The sequence below is a fragment of the Halichoeres trimaculatus genome, unplaced genomic scaffold, assembly GCF_033239565.1.
Source record: "Halichoeres trimaculatus isolate MK-OKI-2021-1 unplaced genomic scaffold, fHalTri1.1 fHalTri1_scaffold_13, whole genome shotgun sequence".
Taxonomy (NCBI): Eukaryota; Metazoa; Chordata; class Actinopteri; order Labriformes; family Labridae; genus Halichoeres; species Halichoeres trimaculatus.
Window position 1 is genome coordinate 30,668,899 of NW_027437191.1, and position 16,047 is coordinate 30,684,945.

The window sequence follows — 16,047 nt, forward strand, 5'->3', positions numbered from 1 at the left end:
ACTGAAAACAAGACTAAAACGCTTGATAGAAAATTAGTGTTAGCCTGCACATTGAAAAAATGCAAAAAAAAAAATGTTCCTCTATGTGGGAAACGGTTCAGCAGCAGAGAGCGACTGATGTTTTACGAATTTCACCAAATGATAAACAAGACGGTTATAATTACTTATTACACGGCATTGTCAAATGCTCGATCCTGATTGGTCAATTACAACATTCTACGGTCTGTTATTCTGAATAGCGGACCACAAAGGACGCTTCTGAACTACTCGGGCGAATCACGTCATATGTATCAATCCGCCGAACGTTTATACCTGCGGCAAGACATCTTTAATTTTCTGTTGTTTCCCGTTGCTCCATCAAAAATGGAATATTTTCCCAAAATCACTTTTAATATATTTGGAGAAGGCGAAACATTGGATTCATGGTTGATGGCTGACCAGTCACCGCTAAAGAAAAGAAGAAGAGAGGAAACCAGCGAAGAGAAAGAAAGAGAGGTGAAAAGACACAAGGAATTAGATGACACCGAAATTGACAAGATTGAGGAAGACAGACACGAAGTTAATACTAACGAAACACGGCATGGGCCATGAATGTGTTTAAAGACTGGCTAATTGAAAAGACAATGTCAACAAACTTTGACGGTTATTCCGCAGAAAGCCTCAACCAGGTGCTGCGATCATTTTATGCATCTGTTCAAAACTCCAGCGGCAACACCTACTCAGTTGCCAGTTACATTGCAATTAGGGCTGGGATATCTCGAAATTTCTCAAAATTTGATATTATGAACTGTGCTACTTTCAAGTCCAGCAACGGGGTATTTAAATCAGTCATTAAAACCCTCCGTAAAAACGGGAAAGACGTCAGTCAGCATCACCCTCCCATCTCAGCAACAGATTTGCAGCTCCTCAGGTGCTCAGAGGCGCTGTCCCCACACACAGCGGTCGGACTGGTCCGAAAAGTGTGGTTTGATGTACAGCTGCATCTCGCAAGACGGGGGAGAGAAGGCAATCGAGACCTGACAAGAGACTCTTTCATTGTGAAAGAGGACGAGCATGGTAACGAGTATATTTCTCTCACCCACAACGCTGAGACAAAAAACCACAAAGATGCCAAAGATCCATGCAAAGAAAATTACAGAGGATGCATCTTTGCTGAGCCTGACACTCCAAACTGCCCTGTTGCCAGTTTCAAGAAATACCTGTCCCTTTGCCCTTCCGACGCTAAAGCGTTTTACCTTCATCCACTAAGAAAGGATCAACAGCTACTGAAAAGGCAAGCAGTGTGGTACTCTCGTGAACCCATGGGGCACAATTACCTCGGGAAAATGTTACCCCAAATCAGCCAGGCAGCCGGGCTTTCTAAAAGATACACGAATCACAGCTTGAGGAGCACAGCTGTCCACCTCCTCTCTCAGGCAGGTCTGGCAAGTAGGGAGATCATGTCTGTGACAGGGCACAGATGTGAGAGCAGTCTGAGAAGCTACTGGGCTCCGACCAGTACAGATCGGGAAAAGTGGAGCAAGATCCTGTCCTCTAATTCTGGCAGCAGCAGCAGATCGGGTGAGTGCCTCTCTTAAAGCGTTAGTGATGAGATAATATTGAGAGCAGTTGTAACGGTGAAAAACTATTTCTATAGGTATGCCAGCTGCAGGGCCACAGCAGGGAGGAAATATGGACATGAATGAGGACAGAGACGTCAGCATCAATATTCCCAAAGATGTCCCATTCACCTTGTCCCACGTCACCATCAATGGAAACGTTCAGTTTAATGTGAATTATAAATAAGCTAATCTTCGCTTCAGAGTTACCGTTGCTTTCCGTTACTGTTTCAACCGTAAGAAGGAACGGACTATTTTTCAAGCGGATGCAATGAAAACTTTTGTGAATCAATAAAATCATATTTAGATGAGCATTTGATGTCAAATTTTTGATTTTTTTAGTGAGTAGCCGTGTAATAAGCGGGATAATGTAGAGCGAGCCGGTCACTATAGAGAAATAAACCCCTTCAGGGTGATGTAGGGCCCCTCCGCTTCGCGTCGGGGTCCTACATCACCCTGTCGGTGTTTATTTCTCTATAGTGACCGGCTCGCTCTACATTATCCCTTACATGTGCTGTTTATGATACTGTGACAGATATTTTACCACTAAAAAGGCTTCCACAAACCAGATCGAGTCATTAAGGATGTATCAGTCATCTCTGGGGTTAAACAGGATAAACAACCTCCAAAATCGCTGAGTCATTGGTCAAAATCATTACACAGAAATACAAACAGCATCCAGATTTCTGACTCATTGAAAATAATTCAACAGTTAAACAAAACAAAGTGTATGAGTCTAATAATAAAACACAGTTTACCTCTGCTGCAGAGCTTTTTCTTCTTCCAGGAAACTCAGGTCGTCTTGATTTTTTGCTTTCTTCTCTACTTCCTGCAGCCATCGCTCTAAATGTTGGCTCTCCTTCTGCAGCCTGCAACATGAAACATGGATACTGTGAGGATTCAGTCTTAAATTTGCTTTTTGTTCATTTCTGAGTCTAAGTTTCCTCATGTTTCAGTCTTCTGGAGCTTTTTGTAAAGATTCTTTAGCTTTCTTGTCTTGTGTTTCCTGTTGTTGTCTATAGTTCTTGTTTTTTGTGGTTTTGGTTTGGTTTTGCCATGTGTGGGTCTTTTTATGTTTATCCTAAATGATTCTGTATTTTGGATTAGTCGTGTCTCTGTCTCTAGTTTTTGTTTTTTGTTTTTTTTAGATATTTTTTATTTTATTAGAGTGTTGGATTTCTTTTTGAGATTTTTTAGAGTTTTGGATTTATTTTTTTTTTTTAAGAGTTTTGGATTTATTTTTAATTTTTTAAATTTTGGATTTAATTCTAATTTTTTTAAAGTTTTGGATTTTTTTAAGAGTTTTGGATTTAATTTGATTTTTTTTTTTATGTTTTGGATTTCTTTTGATTTTATTAGAGTTTTGGATATATTTTTGGATTCAGAAGAGTTTTGGATTCCTTTTTGATTTTTTTAACCTTTTGGATTTATTTTGATTTTTTGTAGAGTTTTGGATAAATTTCTGATCTTTTTTTTCAGAAGTTTGGAATTATTTTGTATTTTTTCATACTTTTTTTTAAATTATATTTTGTTGTTGTTTTTTAAGAGTTTTGGATTTATATTTGATTTTTTTTCATAAGTTTGGACTTATTTATTTTTATTTTTTTTGCAGAGTTTTGGATTTAGTCTTGATTCTTATTTTGAGTTTTGAAATACATTTTTGATTATTTTTAAGAGTTTTGGATTTGATTTCATAAGTGTTTTGGATTTAATTATGAATTATTCTTAGAGTTTTGGATTTTTTTTAATTGTATTTGATTTTTGATTTCTTATGGTTTTAGGATGTTAGTGTATCTGAAACAGGGTCCTCCACCAAGTTCAGTGTGTAACACTTTGTGTATTATAATCATATCACAGACAAAAAAACACTCTGCCTGAGGATGTAGACCTGATGAAAACAAGTTAAAACTTGTCCTTCTGTTTCTTTTTTAATCTCCAGAGTTGGATCAGTTAAAATCTTTTTTGGGTCGGATATCAACAGATGGATTAGAGGATGTGAAAAAGAATCAGAGTAAATTCTGAAATATTTCTGCACCAGGCTCAAAAGCAGAATCAGTAACATTTCAAATAATCACACATGTGCACCGTCAACATTTTACAAAGATTTAAGACTTAACAGAATTTTTGGAAGTAAATTTCTATTCTTCTATTCTTTCTACTCAACTTAACTCAATTTTATTTATAAAGCTCTTTTAAAAAACCACAACTGGGGGCTTCCGGTTCCGGTTTTGGATGGAGTAGTCGCACGAGAGATCGCTCCGGTTATCAATAACTTTTAAAACCACTCTGCCCTTCATTTTTGTAAGTAGGGCTCGCTATCTACCCTCTGTCTACTGAGTAAGAGCTATTCTTCTCGACTCTGTCCCCATTTTGGCTGCCATGGCTTCTAAAAGCACCAAACACAAGAAGGAAGAGGTTAGCTTGACGCTAGATGCTATCACCGCGGTGCTGGAGGACCACCGCCAATCCCTCTCGGCCGAGTTTAAGGCCTCCTTTACAACTTTGGACTCTAAGCTTGACCAAATACGGCTAACTGTAGAGGATCATGGCCAGCGTCTCTCATCCCTGGAACTCGCGGCGGACGACGTCAGTCAGCGGGTTCAGGACCTCGAGTCCATCTGCACGGCACTTCAAGAAGATAACACCAAGCTAAAGGCTAAAGTTACTGACTTGGAGAGCCGGAGCCGGCGCCAAAACGTGCGGATACTTGGAATACCCGAATCGACTGAAAGCGGGCGCCCTACGGAGTTCTTCTCTAACCTTTTGTGTGAGGTGTTCGGAAGTGAGATCCTGCCATCCCCCCCGGAGATCGACAGGGCCCACCGCTCGTTAGCCCCCAAGCCGGCCCAGGGTGAGCGCCCACGGCCGGTCATCCTCCGCCTGCACCGTTACCAAACTAAGGAGCTCCTCATCAGGGAAGCACGACGCAGGGGGAAATTGGAGTTCCAGGGCCACTCGATCCGCATCCTGGAGGATTACAGCCCGGAGGTTCTGAACCAGAGAGCGGAATATAAGGATGTAATGGCGACACTTTACAAGCGGGGACTCAAGCCGGCGCTGCTCTTCCCTGCGCGGCTCCGGCTCACACTACCCGACGGAGGGAGAAAGTGGATCAGCTCGGTGGTGGATGCACGCAAGTATATTGACTCTCTCCCCAAGTCTCCCACATCCTAGAGGGACACTTTAGAACCACAATACGCGCCCACGCACCGACATACATGACTGTTGAAGGGCACTTTGTTTTACAAATGCGTTCATTTTGATACCGGAGTTGTTGGTAAACTTGTTGATACAGGAAGATGTTTTGTACAGGGGGTGTTTTGAAGAGCTTGCTGTTTGTTTTTGTAACAGCTGTCTTGGGTGGGCGGGATGGGAGGATCGCCACTGCCAGTGATGTTCGGGTTCCCAGTTTGATTTTGCCTTTTTGCCTGTTTTTGCTTGCCTGCACTATTCCTTTGCAGTCCATGTTTGAAACTGTTATGTTCTTGTTGGTTCATATTCCAAAACCTCTTTTTTTTAGTTTTACATTATGAATGAACGTCTAAAGTTTTTGAGTTGGAATGTTAAGGGCCTAAACCATCCAATTAAACGGAAAAAGATTTTTGCACATATTAGACACCTGAAGTCAGAAATCGTTTTTTTGCAGGAGACCCACATCCGTGATTCAGATAATGTCCGTTTATTGTCAGGGTGGCGTGGGCAACATTTCCATTCCTCTTTTCAAGCCAAAGCCAGGGGGGTTTCGATCTTGATTGGTCAGGGTGTTTCTTTTGAACCACACAGTGTGATTCCTGACAAGTTTGGAAGATATGTGATGGTCTGTGGTAAATTGTATAACTCCTTGGTGGCACTTGTGAATGTCTATGCTCCCAACTTGGATAATGTAGCTTTCTTTGAACACCTGTTCTCAACTCTGCCAGACCTTAATATATACCGTCTCATACTTGGGGGTGATTTTAATTGCTGGCTTGACCCAACTTTGGACAGGTCATCAACCAATATCTGCACAATCAGTAAATCTGCTTCCTTTATTAAAACTTTTCTCTCTGGTTATGGCATTCAGGATGTATGGCGCACCTTGCACCCTAATGATAGGGAATATTCTTTTTTCTCATCAGTTCACCATACATACACCAGAATTGACTATTTCTTCATTGATGACCAGCTCCTCCCACTGGTTACTACCTGTGCATACCAAAGCATTGTCATTTCTGACCACGCACCCTTGGTTTTGGAAATATCTTTTCCTGACCTCCCACAAAAGAAAAGGCAATGGCGATTTAACTCAACTTTACTTTCAGATGACAACTTTGTTAAATTCATGGAGAGGGAGATTAACTTTTTCTTTACTACCAACATTACCCCTGATGTGTCCAATCTTATTGTCTGGGATGCTTTTAAAGCTTACATTAGAGGGCAAATAATATCATATACAGTTCGACTCAAAAGGGAGGCTGGAAAGGAGCGGGAAGATCTTTCCCACCAAATTAGAGAGATCGATAAACGTTTTGCACAAACCAAGGATCCAAAGTTACATAAAAAACGATTAGAACTTAAGACCAGATTCGATCTACTGACCACTTACTCTGCTGAATACTCACTTTTAAAGCAAAAGACCTTGTTTTATGTTCATGGGGACAAATCTGACAAGTTAATGGCAAACCTTCTCAAGGGCTCCAATGCCAGACAAAGCATTTCTAACATTCAACTGTCAAACGGTCACATTACCTCTGATCATATAGAAATCAACAAAGCTTTTAGGGATTTCTATCAACAACTTTATTCCTCAGAATCCCAAGCTGATAGCAAAGAAATTTCAGATTTTTTGAACAGCCTTAACATTTTGAAACTTTCGTCTAATTCCATGCAGAAATTGGAAGAGCCCATCTCTCAGCATGAAATTAGCTTGGCTATCTCCTCCATGCAATCTGGTAAATGCCCCGGACCTGACGGTCTTCCCACAGAATTTTTTAAGAAATTCTCTTCACTTTTATCTCCTTATTTACATCTGGTTTTCTCTGAGTCTTGTAAGCTTGGCGTACTCCCCAGTTCCTTCTCTGAAGCCTGTATCACCTTAATAGCTAAAACAGGGAAAGATCCAACTCATTGTGCCTCTTACAGGCCTATCTCCCTTTTAAATACAGATGCTAAAATACTAGCTAAAATCCTAGCACGTAGAATGGAAACTCCTCTTCCCTCAATAATATCTGTAGACCAAACCGGATTTATAAAAAACAGGCACGCCTATTTTAACATTCGTCGGCTTTTGGATGTGGTGTACTCCCCCTCTGATGAAGTTCCTGAATGTGTGGTCTCTCTCGACGCTGAGAAGGCGTTCGATCGCGTTGAGTGGGGATATCTCTTCGCTGTCCTGGACTCATTTGGGTTTGGACCCAAGTTTATTAATTGGATCAGATTACTATATTCTAATCCCTCAGCCTCTGTCCGTACCAATTCGCAGATGTCAGAGTCATTCAGTTTACACCGTGGCACTCGTCAGGGATGCCCCCTCAGCCCCATCCTTTTTGATTTAGCAATTGAACCCCTCGCTATTGCTTTACGTGAATGTGGGAACTTTTCAGGGATTGTTAGAGCCGGACAGGAACACAAGACTGCGATTTATGCTGATGACCTTTTACTTTTTGTGTCAAATCCGACCACTTCTCTACCCCCGGTTTTATCCCTGCTCAACCGGTTTGGTCAACTTTCAGGATATAAATTAAACCTCGACAAGAGTGAGATTTTTCCAATTAACAGTAAATTACAAACAACTACTCTCACCAGTTTTCCTTTTACAATTAAGAGTTACAAATTTTCATATTTGGGGATCACAATTACTCGTAATTTTAAACACCTATTTAAAGAAAATTTGGGGGCAATGCTTAACCAGGTAAAACAAGCACTGACTAAGTGGTCACCTCTGTCAACTTCTCTTGTTGGGCGCATCAATTCAATTAAAATGATGATTCTACCCAAATTTTTGTATCTTTTTCAGGCTCTCCCGCTCTTTATTCCTAAGTCCTTTTTTAACCAACTTGACTCTCTTATATCCTCCTACATCTGGCGTGGTAAACGCCCCCGACTCAACAAAGCCCATCTTCAAAAAAACAAAACAGATGGTGGCTTGGCGCTCCCCAACTTTTGTTATTATTATTGGGCTGCAAATATGAGATGCTTGGCATTCTGGTCTTACTTCCATGGCAGGCCAGACCCTCCAGACTGGGTGACCATGGAATCACATTCAGACAACAACGTTTCCACCCTTTCACTTCTTGGTTCCAAACTGCCGCTCCTAACACCCGACTCTATTAGGAATCCCGTGGTCAGACATTCAATAAGAATTTGGGTTCAATTTAGGAAACATTTTGACCTGACTGACTTCTCTCTCCTCAGCCCTCTAATTCCAAATCACTCATTTTTGCCCTCTATCTTTGACCCTACATTCAAAGTTTGGCACCAAAAGGGGATTGTTCGCTTTAAAGACCTTTTCATTGACAACAACTTGGCTTCATTCGACAAACTAAGTGGAAAATTTGACCTCCCTAAATCACATTTTTACAGATACTTACAAGTTCGACATTTTATTCTTTCTCAATCTCCTAACCTACTTCGACTACCTGAAGAAAACTTCCTTGACACTGTCCTATCTTCTAACCCTTTTAGGAAAAAACGTATTTCGATTCTCTATGATAAGATGCAGGATTTGAAGCTCACTTCCACCAATAAACTGAAGGACGCTTGGGAGGAAGATCTAAATTTATCTTTGTCGGTGGATACTTGGTCTTCAATCCTTAAATTAGTAAATTCAACCTCTCTTTGTGCTCGCCATTGCCTTATTCAATTTAAAGTTGTACATAGAACTCATCTCTCCAAGGCCAGACTGTCGCGTATCTATCCAGACGTTAGCCCTCTTTGTGATAGATGCCACTACACTGAGGCATCCCTCATTCATATGTTCTGGCTCTGCCCCCTTATTAATAAATACTGGACAGAAGTTTTTAACACACTGTCTCAGATTTTCAACATCAACCTGGAGGCTGACCCCCTGGCTGCTTTATTTGGCTTTATTGATTCAGGTCTCCATCTACCCGCTCACAGACGTCACTCAATATCCTTTGCTTTACTTCTTGCTCGACGGGCTATCCTACTGAAGTGGAGGGACCCTGGCCCACCCACTCATTCACAGTGGATGGCGGATGTGATGTCCTGCCTTAAGCTAGAAAGAATCAGGTGTGTTCTTAAACTCTCAACAAGAAGCTTTGATGATATGTGGGACCCTTTTTTAAACGCATTTCATTCCATTTGATGCAATTTTTGTGATTGCGTACTTATTAATTTTTCTTTCCCTTTTCTAACCCTGCTTAATGTAATCTGCAGTTCTCCATCTATCTACTCAGGTATGCTTGACAGACTTATGTCAATGTTTTTCTATTAGGCTCACTGGCAGTGGTGGTGGGGGGGTGGGTGGGGGGTGTGTGTGTTTGTTTGTTTGTTTTTGTTTTGTTTTTCTTCTTTGTTATACAGTAAAATGCACGATTTAAGTATTTCTGTGCTACCTCTCTCTCTAATACTTTTGGACTGTGCAATTATTTTGTTCTGTGAAAATTTCAATAAAAAGATTTTGATTTAAAAAAAAACCACAACTGAAACCAAGTGTTGCACATAAAAGGTGGTGCAGGAATAAAAAAGTAAATAAAACAAATAAAATCAAAAAACAAAGGTGGGTTAAAAGCCAAAGAATAAAAATGTGTTATAAGACTTTTTTTAAGACGTTGACGGAACAATGCTGGCAAAAACAAAAAACATCCTTCCTGCTTAATCATTAAATCTCTCGGTACTTTTACCTCAGCTTGCTGCTAAATCATCACACACTTTTATCAGAATATTTTCTTTGTACTGATGTCCTGATGACAACCTTTAAAGCGTGTTAAAGGTGGAGTAGCTGCTCCAGAAATACCTGCCCAGCAGCTCTCTAATGGCCTTATTATGAAGTGTAAGTATGCGTGTTATCTGAAGCGATGATGTGTGTAATTGCAGCACATGTTTGAGATGTTGGAGACGTTGGTGTGAGTTACCTGTCCAGAGCTTGGATGCTCCTCTCAGTCTGCTCCTCCACCTCGGTGAACAGCTGGTGAGTGTTTCTGACTTTCTCCTGCAGCTGGATCCCGTCCTCGGACACGCTCTGCAGGCTGACCGCGCTGGCTATGGAGGAAATAACGCGCAGATCATCCAGGACGCTCTCCGCCTGCTCGTCCTGGGCCTGGAGCTCAAAGAGCAGATCCTAAAGAGGACAGAAACATTTGTGTCACTTCTCGTCTGTTGTGTTGGGTTTGGAACAGGTGTCCCGGCTTGTTAGCTCACCTTTAGCTTCGTTAGCACTGTTGTGACGTCTGATCCACTGAGAGCCAGGAGGGAGTCTTGGATCTTCTGGAGGGAGATGATGGATTCAGCTATCCGAGCACTAATTTGTCCCTTTGCAGCCACCGTCTGCCTAAACACATCCTCAGCTTCAGAGGCGAGCTCCTTCAACTCGGCTACCTTCTTCCTCATCTGGGTTTCCACGACCTGGACAAGAGGACATCATCAGGAGAGCTCTGATTGACGAGTTCATCAAATAACGTGAAAATCTGTGTCAGGAATTCTACATAAGTGGCAGATTTACATAAAAACAGTGGCTTAAATACGAGGAAAGTGCTGGATATGAGCTAAAATGCTACAACTAGTCATGATGTAGCTCAGTAAGACCAGTCCTACCTGCAGCTCCAGAGGCGTCTCTGTGCTCTGCAGCAGCACCTGAACCTCAGCGGCTCTCTTGTGGAAACGCTCCATATTCTCCTCTTGAGCTAAAATCTCATTCTGGAGAAAATTTAGGGAACATAATCACCATTAAAGCAGCACAGAAGAAATCTGGACGAAGTTTCACTTTAAAGAAGCAGGCTGGGACAGGAAGGAAAGTTTTTTTTTACCTGCAAAGCTGTGACGTCTTCCTCTGTCTGAAAGGACGGAGACTCTGCAAACACCGCCAGTTTATTGGCGGTCCAGTTCTCTACCTCAGCTCCCAGCTGGAGGACCCCGTCCCACAGAGTCAGGCCGAGGTGGAGGTTTTCAAGGTGAGAATCTGTTCTTTCTGATATCTGAGAGTAGAGGGGATGTTATCAGTGTTTCTGATCATTTACAGGCAGTGAGAGGTTTGAAGAACTGTTCTTGTACTCTTCCTCTGTTTTTATTTAAACATGCTGTGAAGAGGATCTGTTTTAGGTGGACTGCAGCGCCACCTTCTGGCCCGGAGTCTCACATACACTGTTGTAAAAATGTGACTTTGAACCAGGGGTGTTTGTTTTGGAACAAATTTTCTTCGTTTAAGTCAACTTTTTACCAGATACAACGCAACAAGGTACGGTAATAATCAGAACAGTTACGTAGGCTAACGTAACAACAAGCTAACTGTCGGTTCATAGAGTACTTCAGTAGCCGTCCATATGTAGCTCGATTAACAGCCTGGTGCTGTGAGACATGTCTGTAATGTGTAACGTCAGTGAATCCTGGTTATGTCCTACCAGTCATCTACCAATCAGAGCTAACGTAACCTCACTCTTGACTTTTGCAAAAACATCTTTTGCAAAAACAACAGGCCAAAGCAGATAACCTTTGTCTGAGTTTTGTTCCCCATGTTGTTTTGGCACAGTTGTGCATATTGTGCCAGATTCAGGATCTGACTTTTTGATATTAGTTTATGAGTCACCTTCTTAAACCCACATAAAGGATGCATTAGTTGAAGCTTAAAATAAAACTCATGCAACTGTAACTTAAAACACTAACACAAAACTCATGAAAAAAAAGAAAAAATAAATCAACCGTTTTCCAACAACTCAAGCAACATGTAACAATCTGCTCAAGCTTTTCAGTTTCAGTTCATTCATGTTTCTCAAAAGCAAAATGGAACAAAGAGTTCAGTTCGTCAGGTTTCCTTTCAATCTGTAAACAACATAAAGATCTGCATTTTTTTTCCTCTCAGTTTGTTCGATTTTTCTTCTGTAATCAAAAAAGTTCAAGAGATTTTCTCAGTTCGGTTTTCTTTTTCTAACAAAAAACAGTTCAGTAGTTTTCTTCAGTGCTGTTTGCTGTCAATATCAAATCGACGAGACGATGAGTCAACCTCAGCCGCCCTAAAAACAGGCTCAAGAAAAAAAAGGCTTGATTGATTTTAGTATTTTTTTCTTAAGAAGCTAAAGAAACCCAACAACAGACTCAGCCATTAAAAATAAATGAACTCACATCTAGCCAGCGATCCATGAGAGCGTCTGCTTCACCGTCAAACGGGATGATGTCACACTGTGGGACCTGACGTAGGTGAGTGTGGAGCTGCCTGCAGACACCACGCACCTCCTCGATTCTGTCCCCAAGGCCGTTTAATGCTGCTTTACTTTCCTGGACCTGAAACACACACAATCAGTCACAGTTATACTCAACTTGTTAATTAACAAAAAGTGTTTTCTTTGATTCAGACAGCCAAAGGGTCTAGGTCACACCCCAAAGAACTATTCTTCCGTCTACCTTTGTGTGAAATCTCTGCAGCTTGTCTTTCCCCATGTACGAGGCCTGTTCACTGATGGTGCTCTCCGCCCTCTGCAGAGTCCCGCTCAGCTCACCACGGAGGCTCTGAAACCTCTTCAGCAGCTCAGTCAGGACGTTACATTCCTCCAGCCTGAACGTAACACGAGAAACAACACATGCATCAAACTCAGCAGCACATTATTGACTTGTTAAATCAGCACAAAGAAAAAAAAGTCCTCTGGTCACCGTTCGTTGACAGCTTTCATCGTTTCCTTCAGGACCTCCTCCACCTCTCGTGTCTGACCCCCGTCTGTGATTCCTGATGGTGATGAAGCTTCTGTCATGTCCTTCAGTTCAGTTATGTGGACGTGGAGTCGGTTTTCCAGCTCTTTCAAGGCATATTTCCTGCAGCAGACAGTTAAAGTTATTAGATCATTATCATGTCTTTCAGCCTATGAGGCGCCAAATGTAAAAATTCAGTTGCTTCTATCTAGATTCAGTTCACGTTTCTCACATTAAGTTTGTTTTTCTTTCATATGACACCAAATTTGATGCAAAACAGAATTTTCTATATACATGTTGAAAATGTGCACACATAAAAAATAAATCTGAATGTTCAATCTAAATACTCTACGATTTGGAAGCTTGGTAATTATTAATAACACTGTTAATGAGGTGGTTACGGTCTGACGGTTCGATCTACACAATATGAAAAGCAAAAAGAAGGAAAACAAATCCATTCAGTACATCAGCTGCAAAACAACATAATAATTGACCAATCTGAACCGCCGTTCCCCTCATTTCGGGTTGGTGCGTGAGTCCATCCAATCCCCTGTCTCCCTCGCTTTGCACCCTCATGCCCATGGTCCCACCTCATCCTTCCCCACTACCCCTCTCACGTCAGCTAGCTGCTCAGCTACCGAAGCGTCATGGAGCCAGAGAAGACCGAAACCAGGAAGCTGTTACTGTTACCCTCCACAGGGAAGGAAAGAAAACAAAAAAGTTTCAAGAAATTATGAGCGATACAGGTGCCAACAGGGACTGAATATTAGAGAAATGTACGACCGGTGGAAAAAGCTGCAGAGGGATTTGGGACTGAAGACTGACGCTGAGACAGCTGAGTTTCTGTTGAACAGGTAATGACTTTGTTTCCCACAGTGGGAGATGTCAGCTGAATAACTCTGGTTAGTCTGTGTCTGTACTGGCTAATGACTGAACGCTGCTGGTCGGAACAGGTCGGCTCTGTCAATAGATTTTAGCATAAGTTAGCCACACATCTTTAGCACTGTAAACTGAGCTGGTGAAGACACGCCGAGAAGGGTAAAGCCTCGCCAACAGTCGGCTCTGCTCTGATCAGCTGGCAGTGGCAACGCCAGACATGCTTCGCCGGCTAATTCATGGTTTTTGATTGCACCGGTCCAATTGAAAAAAGCTACCAGCATGTGTTACATGGGGGGTGATTGTCTTGTTTGTTACATTTTCTTCCAGAGGCTTCTTGCTCTGTCGGAGAGGGCGTAAGCCATAGCTTTAAGATTAAATATTTAGATGTAGCTTTGGCATTTAGCGTTAGAATTTAGATTTAACATAGAACATTCTGTTTTGCATATATCTTAGCCTCAGATAAAAGGAAAACAAACTAAATGTGAGAAAAGTGAACCAAATCTTCACATAATGCCTTTTAAACTCTGACTGAAGTTTTACACTCAGCGCCCCACATCAGCCAGGCACCAAGTTTCATTTCTGCTTTGAGCGTTATACCTTTGCTGCAGAGCAGGCAGCGTCGGCTCCTTTAACCCCAGCTCTTCAGCTGCTCCCTGGATCTCCTTCAGTGCCCCCAACAAAGCAGCTCTTCTCTGGACCAAACCCTCCTTCATCTCCTCCTCTTTCTTACTCTTTCCTCTTCTTCGTCTCCTTTTTCCATCCTTTGCTTTTTCAGACGCTGAAGTCCTTTGCTCTTTATCTCTTTGTGCATTTGTTTCGTTATTTCCTTCCAGCCTGCTCTTTTTGGCCTCTTCCTCCGTTACATTTAGAGATAGATTCTCCTCTTCCTCTTCCTGCTCTTGGGAATCCTCCTCAATCTTTATCTGATGTATCTCCTCTTGTTTTTCCTCCTGTTCAATCAGAAAGATCTCGTTTCTCCTCTCCTCGGCTTGCTGAGAAAATGAAGTCACCACATCCTTGCACTTCACCGTCAGACCCTCCATGTTCAGAGTCATCCCTGCGGCCTTCAGAGTCCTGTCAGCTTGTTCTGCAGCCGTCTGCAGCTTCTGCTGCCAAGGCCGTCTCTCCCAGTCTGCCTCGTTTTCCTCCTGCTTTGCCAGCAGAGAAGGGATTTCTACATTTACTTCCTTCACTGAGACCAGGAAGTGATCCAGGGCCCGGGCAGCCGTCTGAACCTTCTCCAGTCGCTGCCTGAGCTGCTCCAGATGATGGATGTTGTTCTGGAGAGCGTGGTAAAGGGAGGAGGGGAATGTGGCTTCCAGGCCCCATCGTTCCTCATCAGATAGTTTCTTCAGTTCAGCGTTCAGGCTGTCGTTGATGTCCTGGGTGAGAGAAAGAGGGATTCAGCTAGTGTCTGTAGTTTTAAGAATAACCATTTCCTCATCTGAAAACCACGTTTAACAAGAGATGAAGAAGGGAGGCTAAATGGTATTAATAAAAGATAATCAAATAAAGAAAAACACACAGAAACAGCTCCTGTGAGGAACTTTTGGTTTGTGCTGGCGCCCCCTGTGGACAAAACGTTCTCCTCGTCTTTTTGTTGACTAATTCTGTGAAATGACTGAATCATGTTTTTTTTGACTAAAGGTCTCATCCTGCTACTTTTGAAGATCAAATGTAGAATTTATCAAGAAATTAATGTCATCTTGCTCGACTAGAAGTAAGGTCACCACAAAAACTGCTCCCCTGGTGGCTGACTGCAGTATAGGTCAAAAACATCTCCCCAGTCATTCCAGATGGGCTGTGGTCAAACTTTAAAAAATTTATACACCTGGTAGAAATGTTTCTCATGTCTGATTGTTGTGGTGATTTGAAGATATCATTTGGCTGCCTTGTATTGAAGTCCTCTTTTTGTCTGAAAAGTTTCGTTTTCATTAGTTATACGAGGTTAAAAACAAGGTTTTACATCACGTTTAATGATGATTGACAGCTGTTTTTTTTCGGGGGTCGTAAAATATATCGGGAGGGAGAGTCAAGAAGTGATTAGACTCACAAAAGAAAAACAAAATGTTTTTTTTTTACTACCAATGGCTGCGCCTGTGACGGGGGTATTTTAGGATTCAAAACCGTACAATTGGAAATGGTGGAACCACGCTGTCCACTACAGACTATGCTACTGTCGAGTCACCAGTTAGCATGGTCGCTATTACCTCCAAAACACGAGTTGCTCTGTGACGGTCAAAACTTGAAAGACGTTGCCTCTGTTGTATAGTATTGTTTCTAAAACTGACCAAAGAAAATCATACATTTTTATGCTGATAGTGTTTTAAAAAATGCTGACTCGTCGTAATGACAGGAGCTACACGCTGCTTCGACGGTCAAGATGAGTGCACATCTTTATGATGACATAGACTGATAATCCCTCAACAGCTAGAAAAAAATACTTAAAAACAATTTAAAGAAAAAAAAGAGAAAAAAATACTTAAAAACAATTAAAAGACAAAAAGAGAAAAAAAATACATAAAAACAATTAAAAGAAAAAAAGAGAAAAAATATTTAAAAACAATTAAAAGGAAAAAAAGAGAAAAAATATTTAAAAACAATTAAAAGGAAAAAAAGAGAAAAAAATACTTAAAAACAATTAAAAGAAGAAAAAAAAACAGAAAAAAATAATACAATGAGCTTAAGAGGTCAAATCAAAAGAAAAATGTTGAATATTTGGAGGAAAAAGCCA

The 16,047-nt window shown here is 41.5% G+C and overlaps 1 protein-coding gene across 1 annotated transcript in view; it reads right to left on the reverse strand.

Moving 5' to 3' along the window:
* Nucleotides 1–16,047, reverse strand: part of syne2a (spectrin repeat containing, nuclear envelope 2a) — a 129,392-nt gene that overhangs the window by 86,634 nt on the left and 26,711 nt on the right. The window contains exons 28-36 of the mRNA XM_074684749.1: nucleotides 13,911–14,695; nucleotides 12,399–12,557; nucleotides 12,153–12,303; nucleotides 11,874–12,032; nucleotides 10,565–10,732; nucleotides 10,353–10,454; nucleotides 9,960–10,163; nucleotides 9,674–9,879; nucleotides 2,357–2,467 (exon numbers count right to left, since the gene is read on the reverse strand). Coding sequence (XP_074540850.1) covers nucleotides 2,357–2,467; nucleotides 9,674–9,879; nucleotides 9,960–10,163; nucleotides 10,353–10,454; nucleotides 10,565–10,732; nucleotides 11,874–12,032; nucleotides 12,153–12,303; nucleotides 12,399–12,557; nucleotides 13,911–14,695 — 2,045 coding nt within the window. The remainder of the gene's footprint in view (nucleotides 1–2,356; nucleotides 2,468–9,673; nucleotides 9,880–9,959; nucleotides 10,164–10,352; nucleotides 10,455–10,564; nucleotides 10,733–11,873; nucleotides 12,033–12,152; nucleotides 12,304–12,398; nucleotides 12,558–13,910; nucleotides 14,696–16,047) is intronic.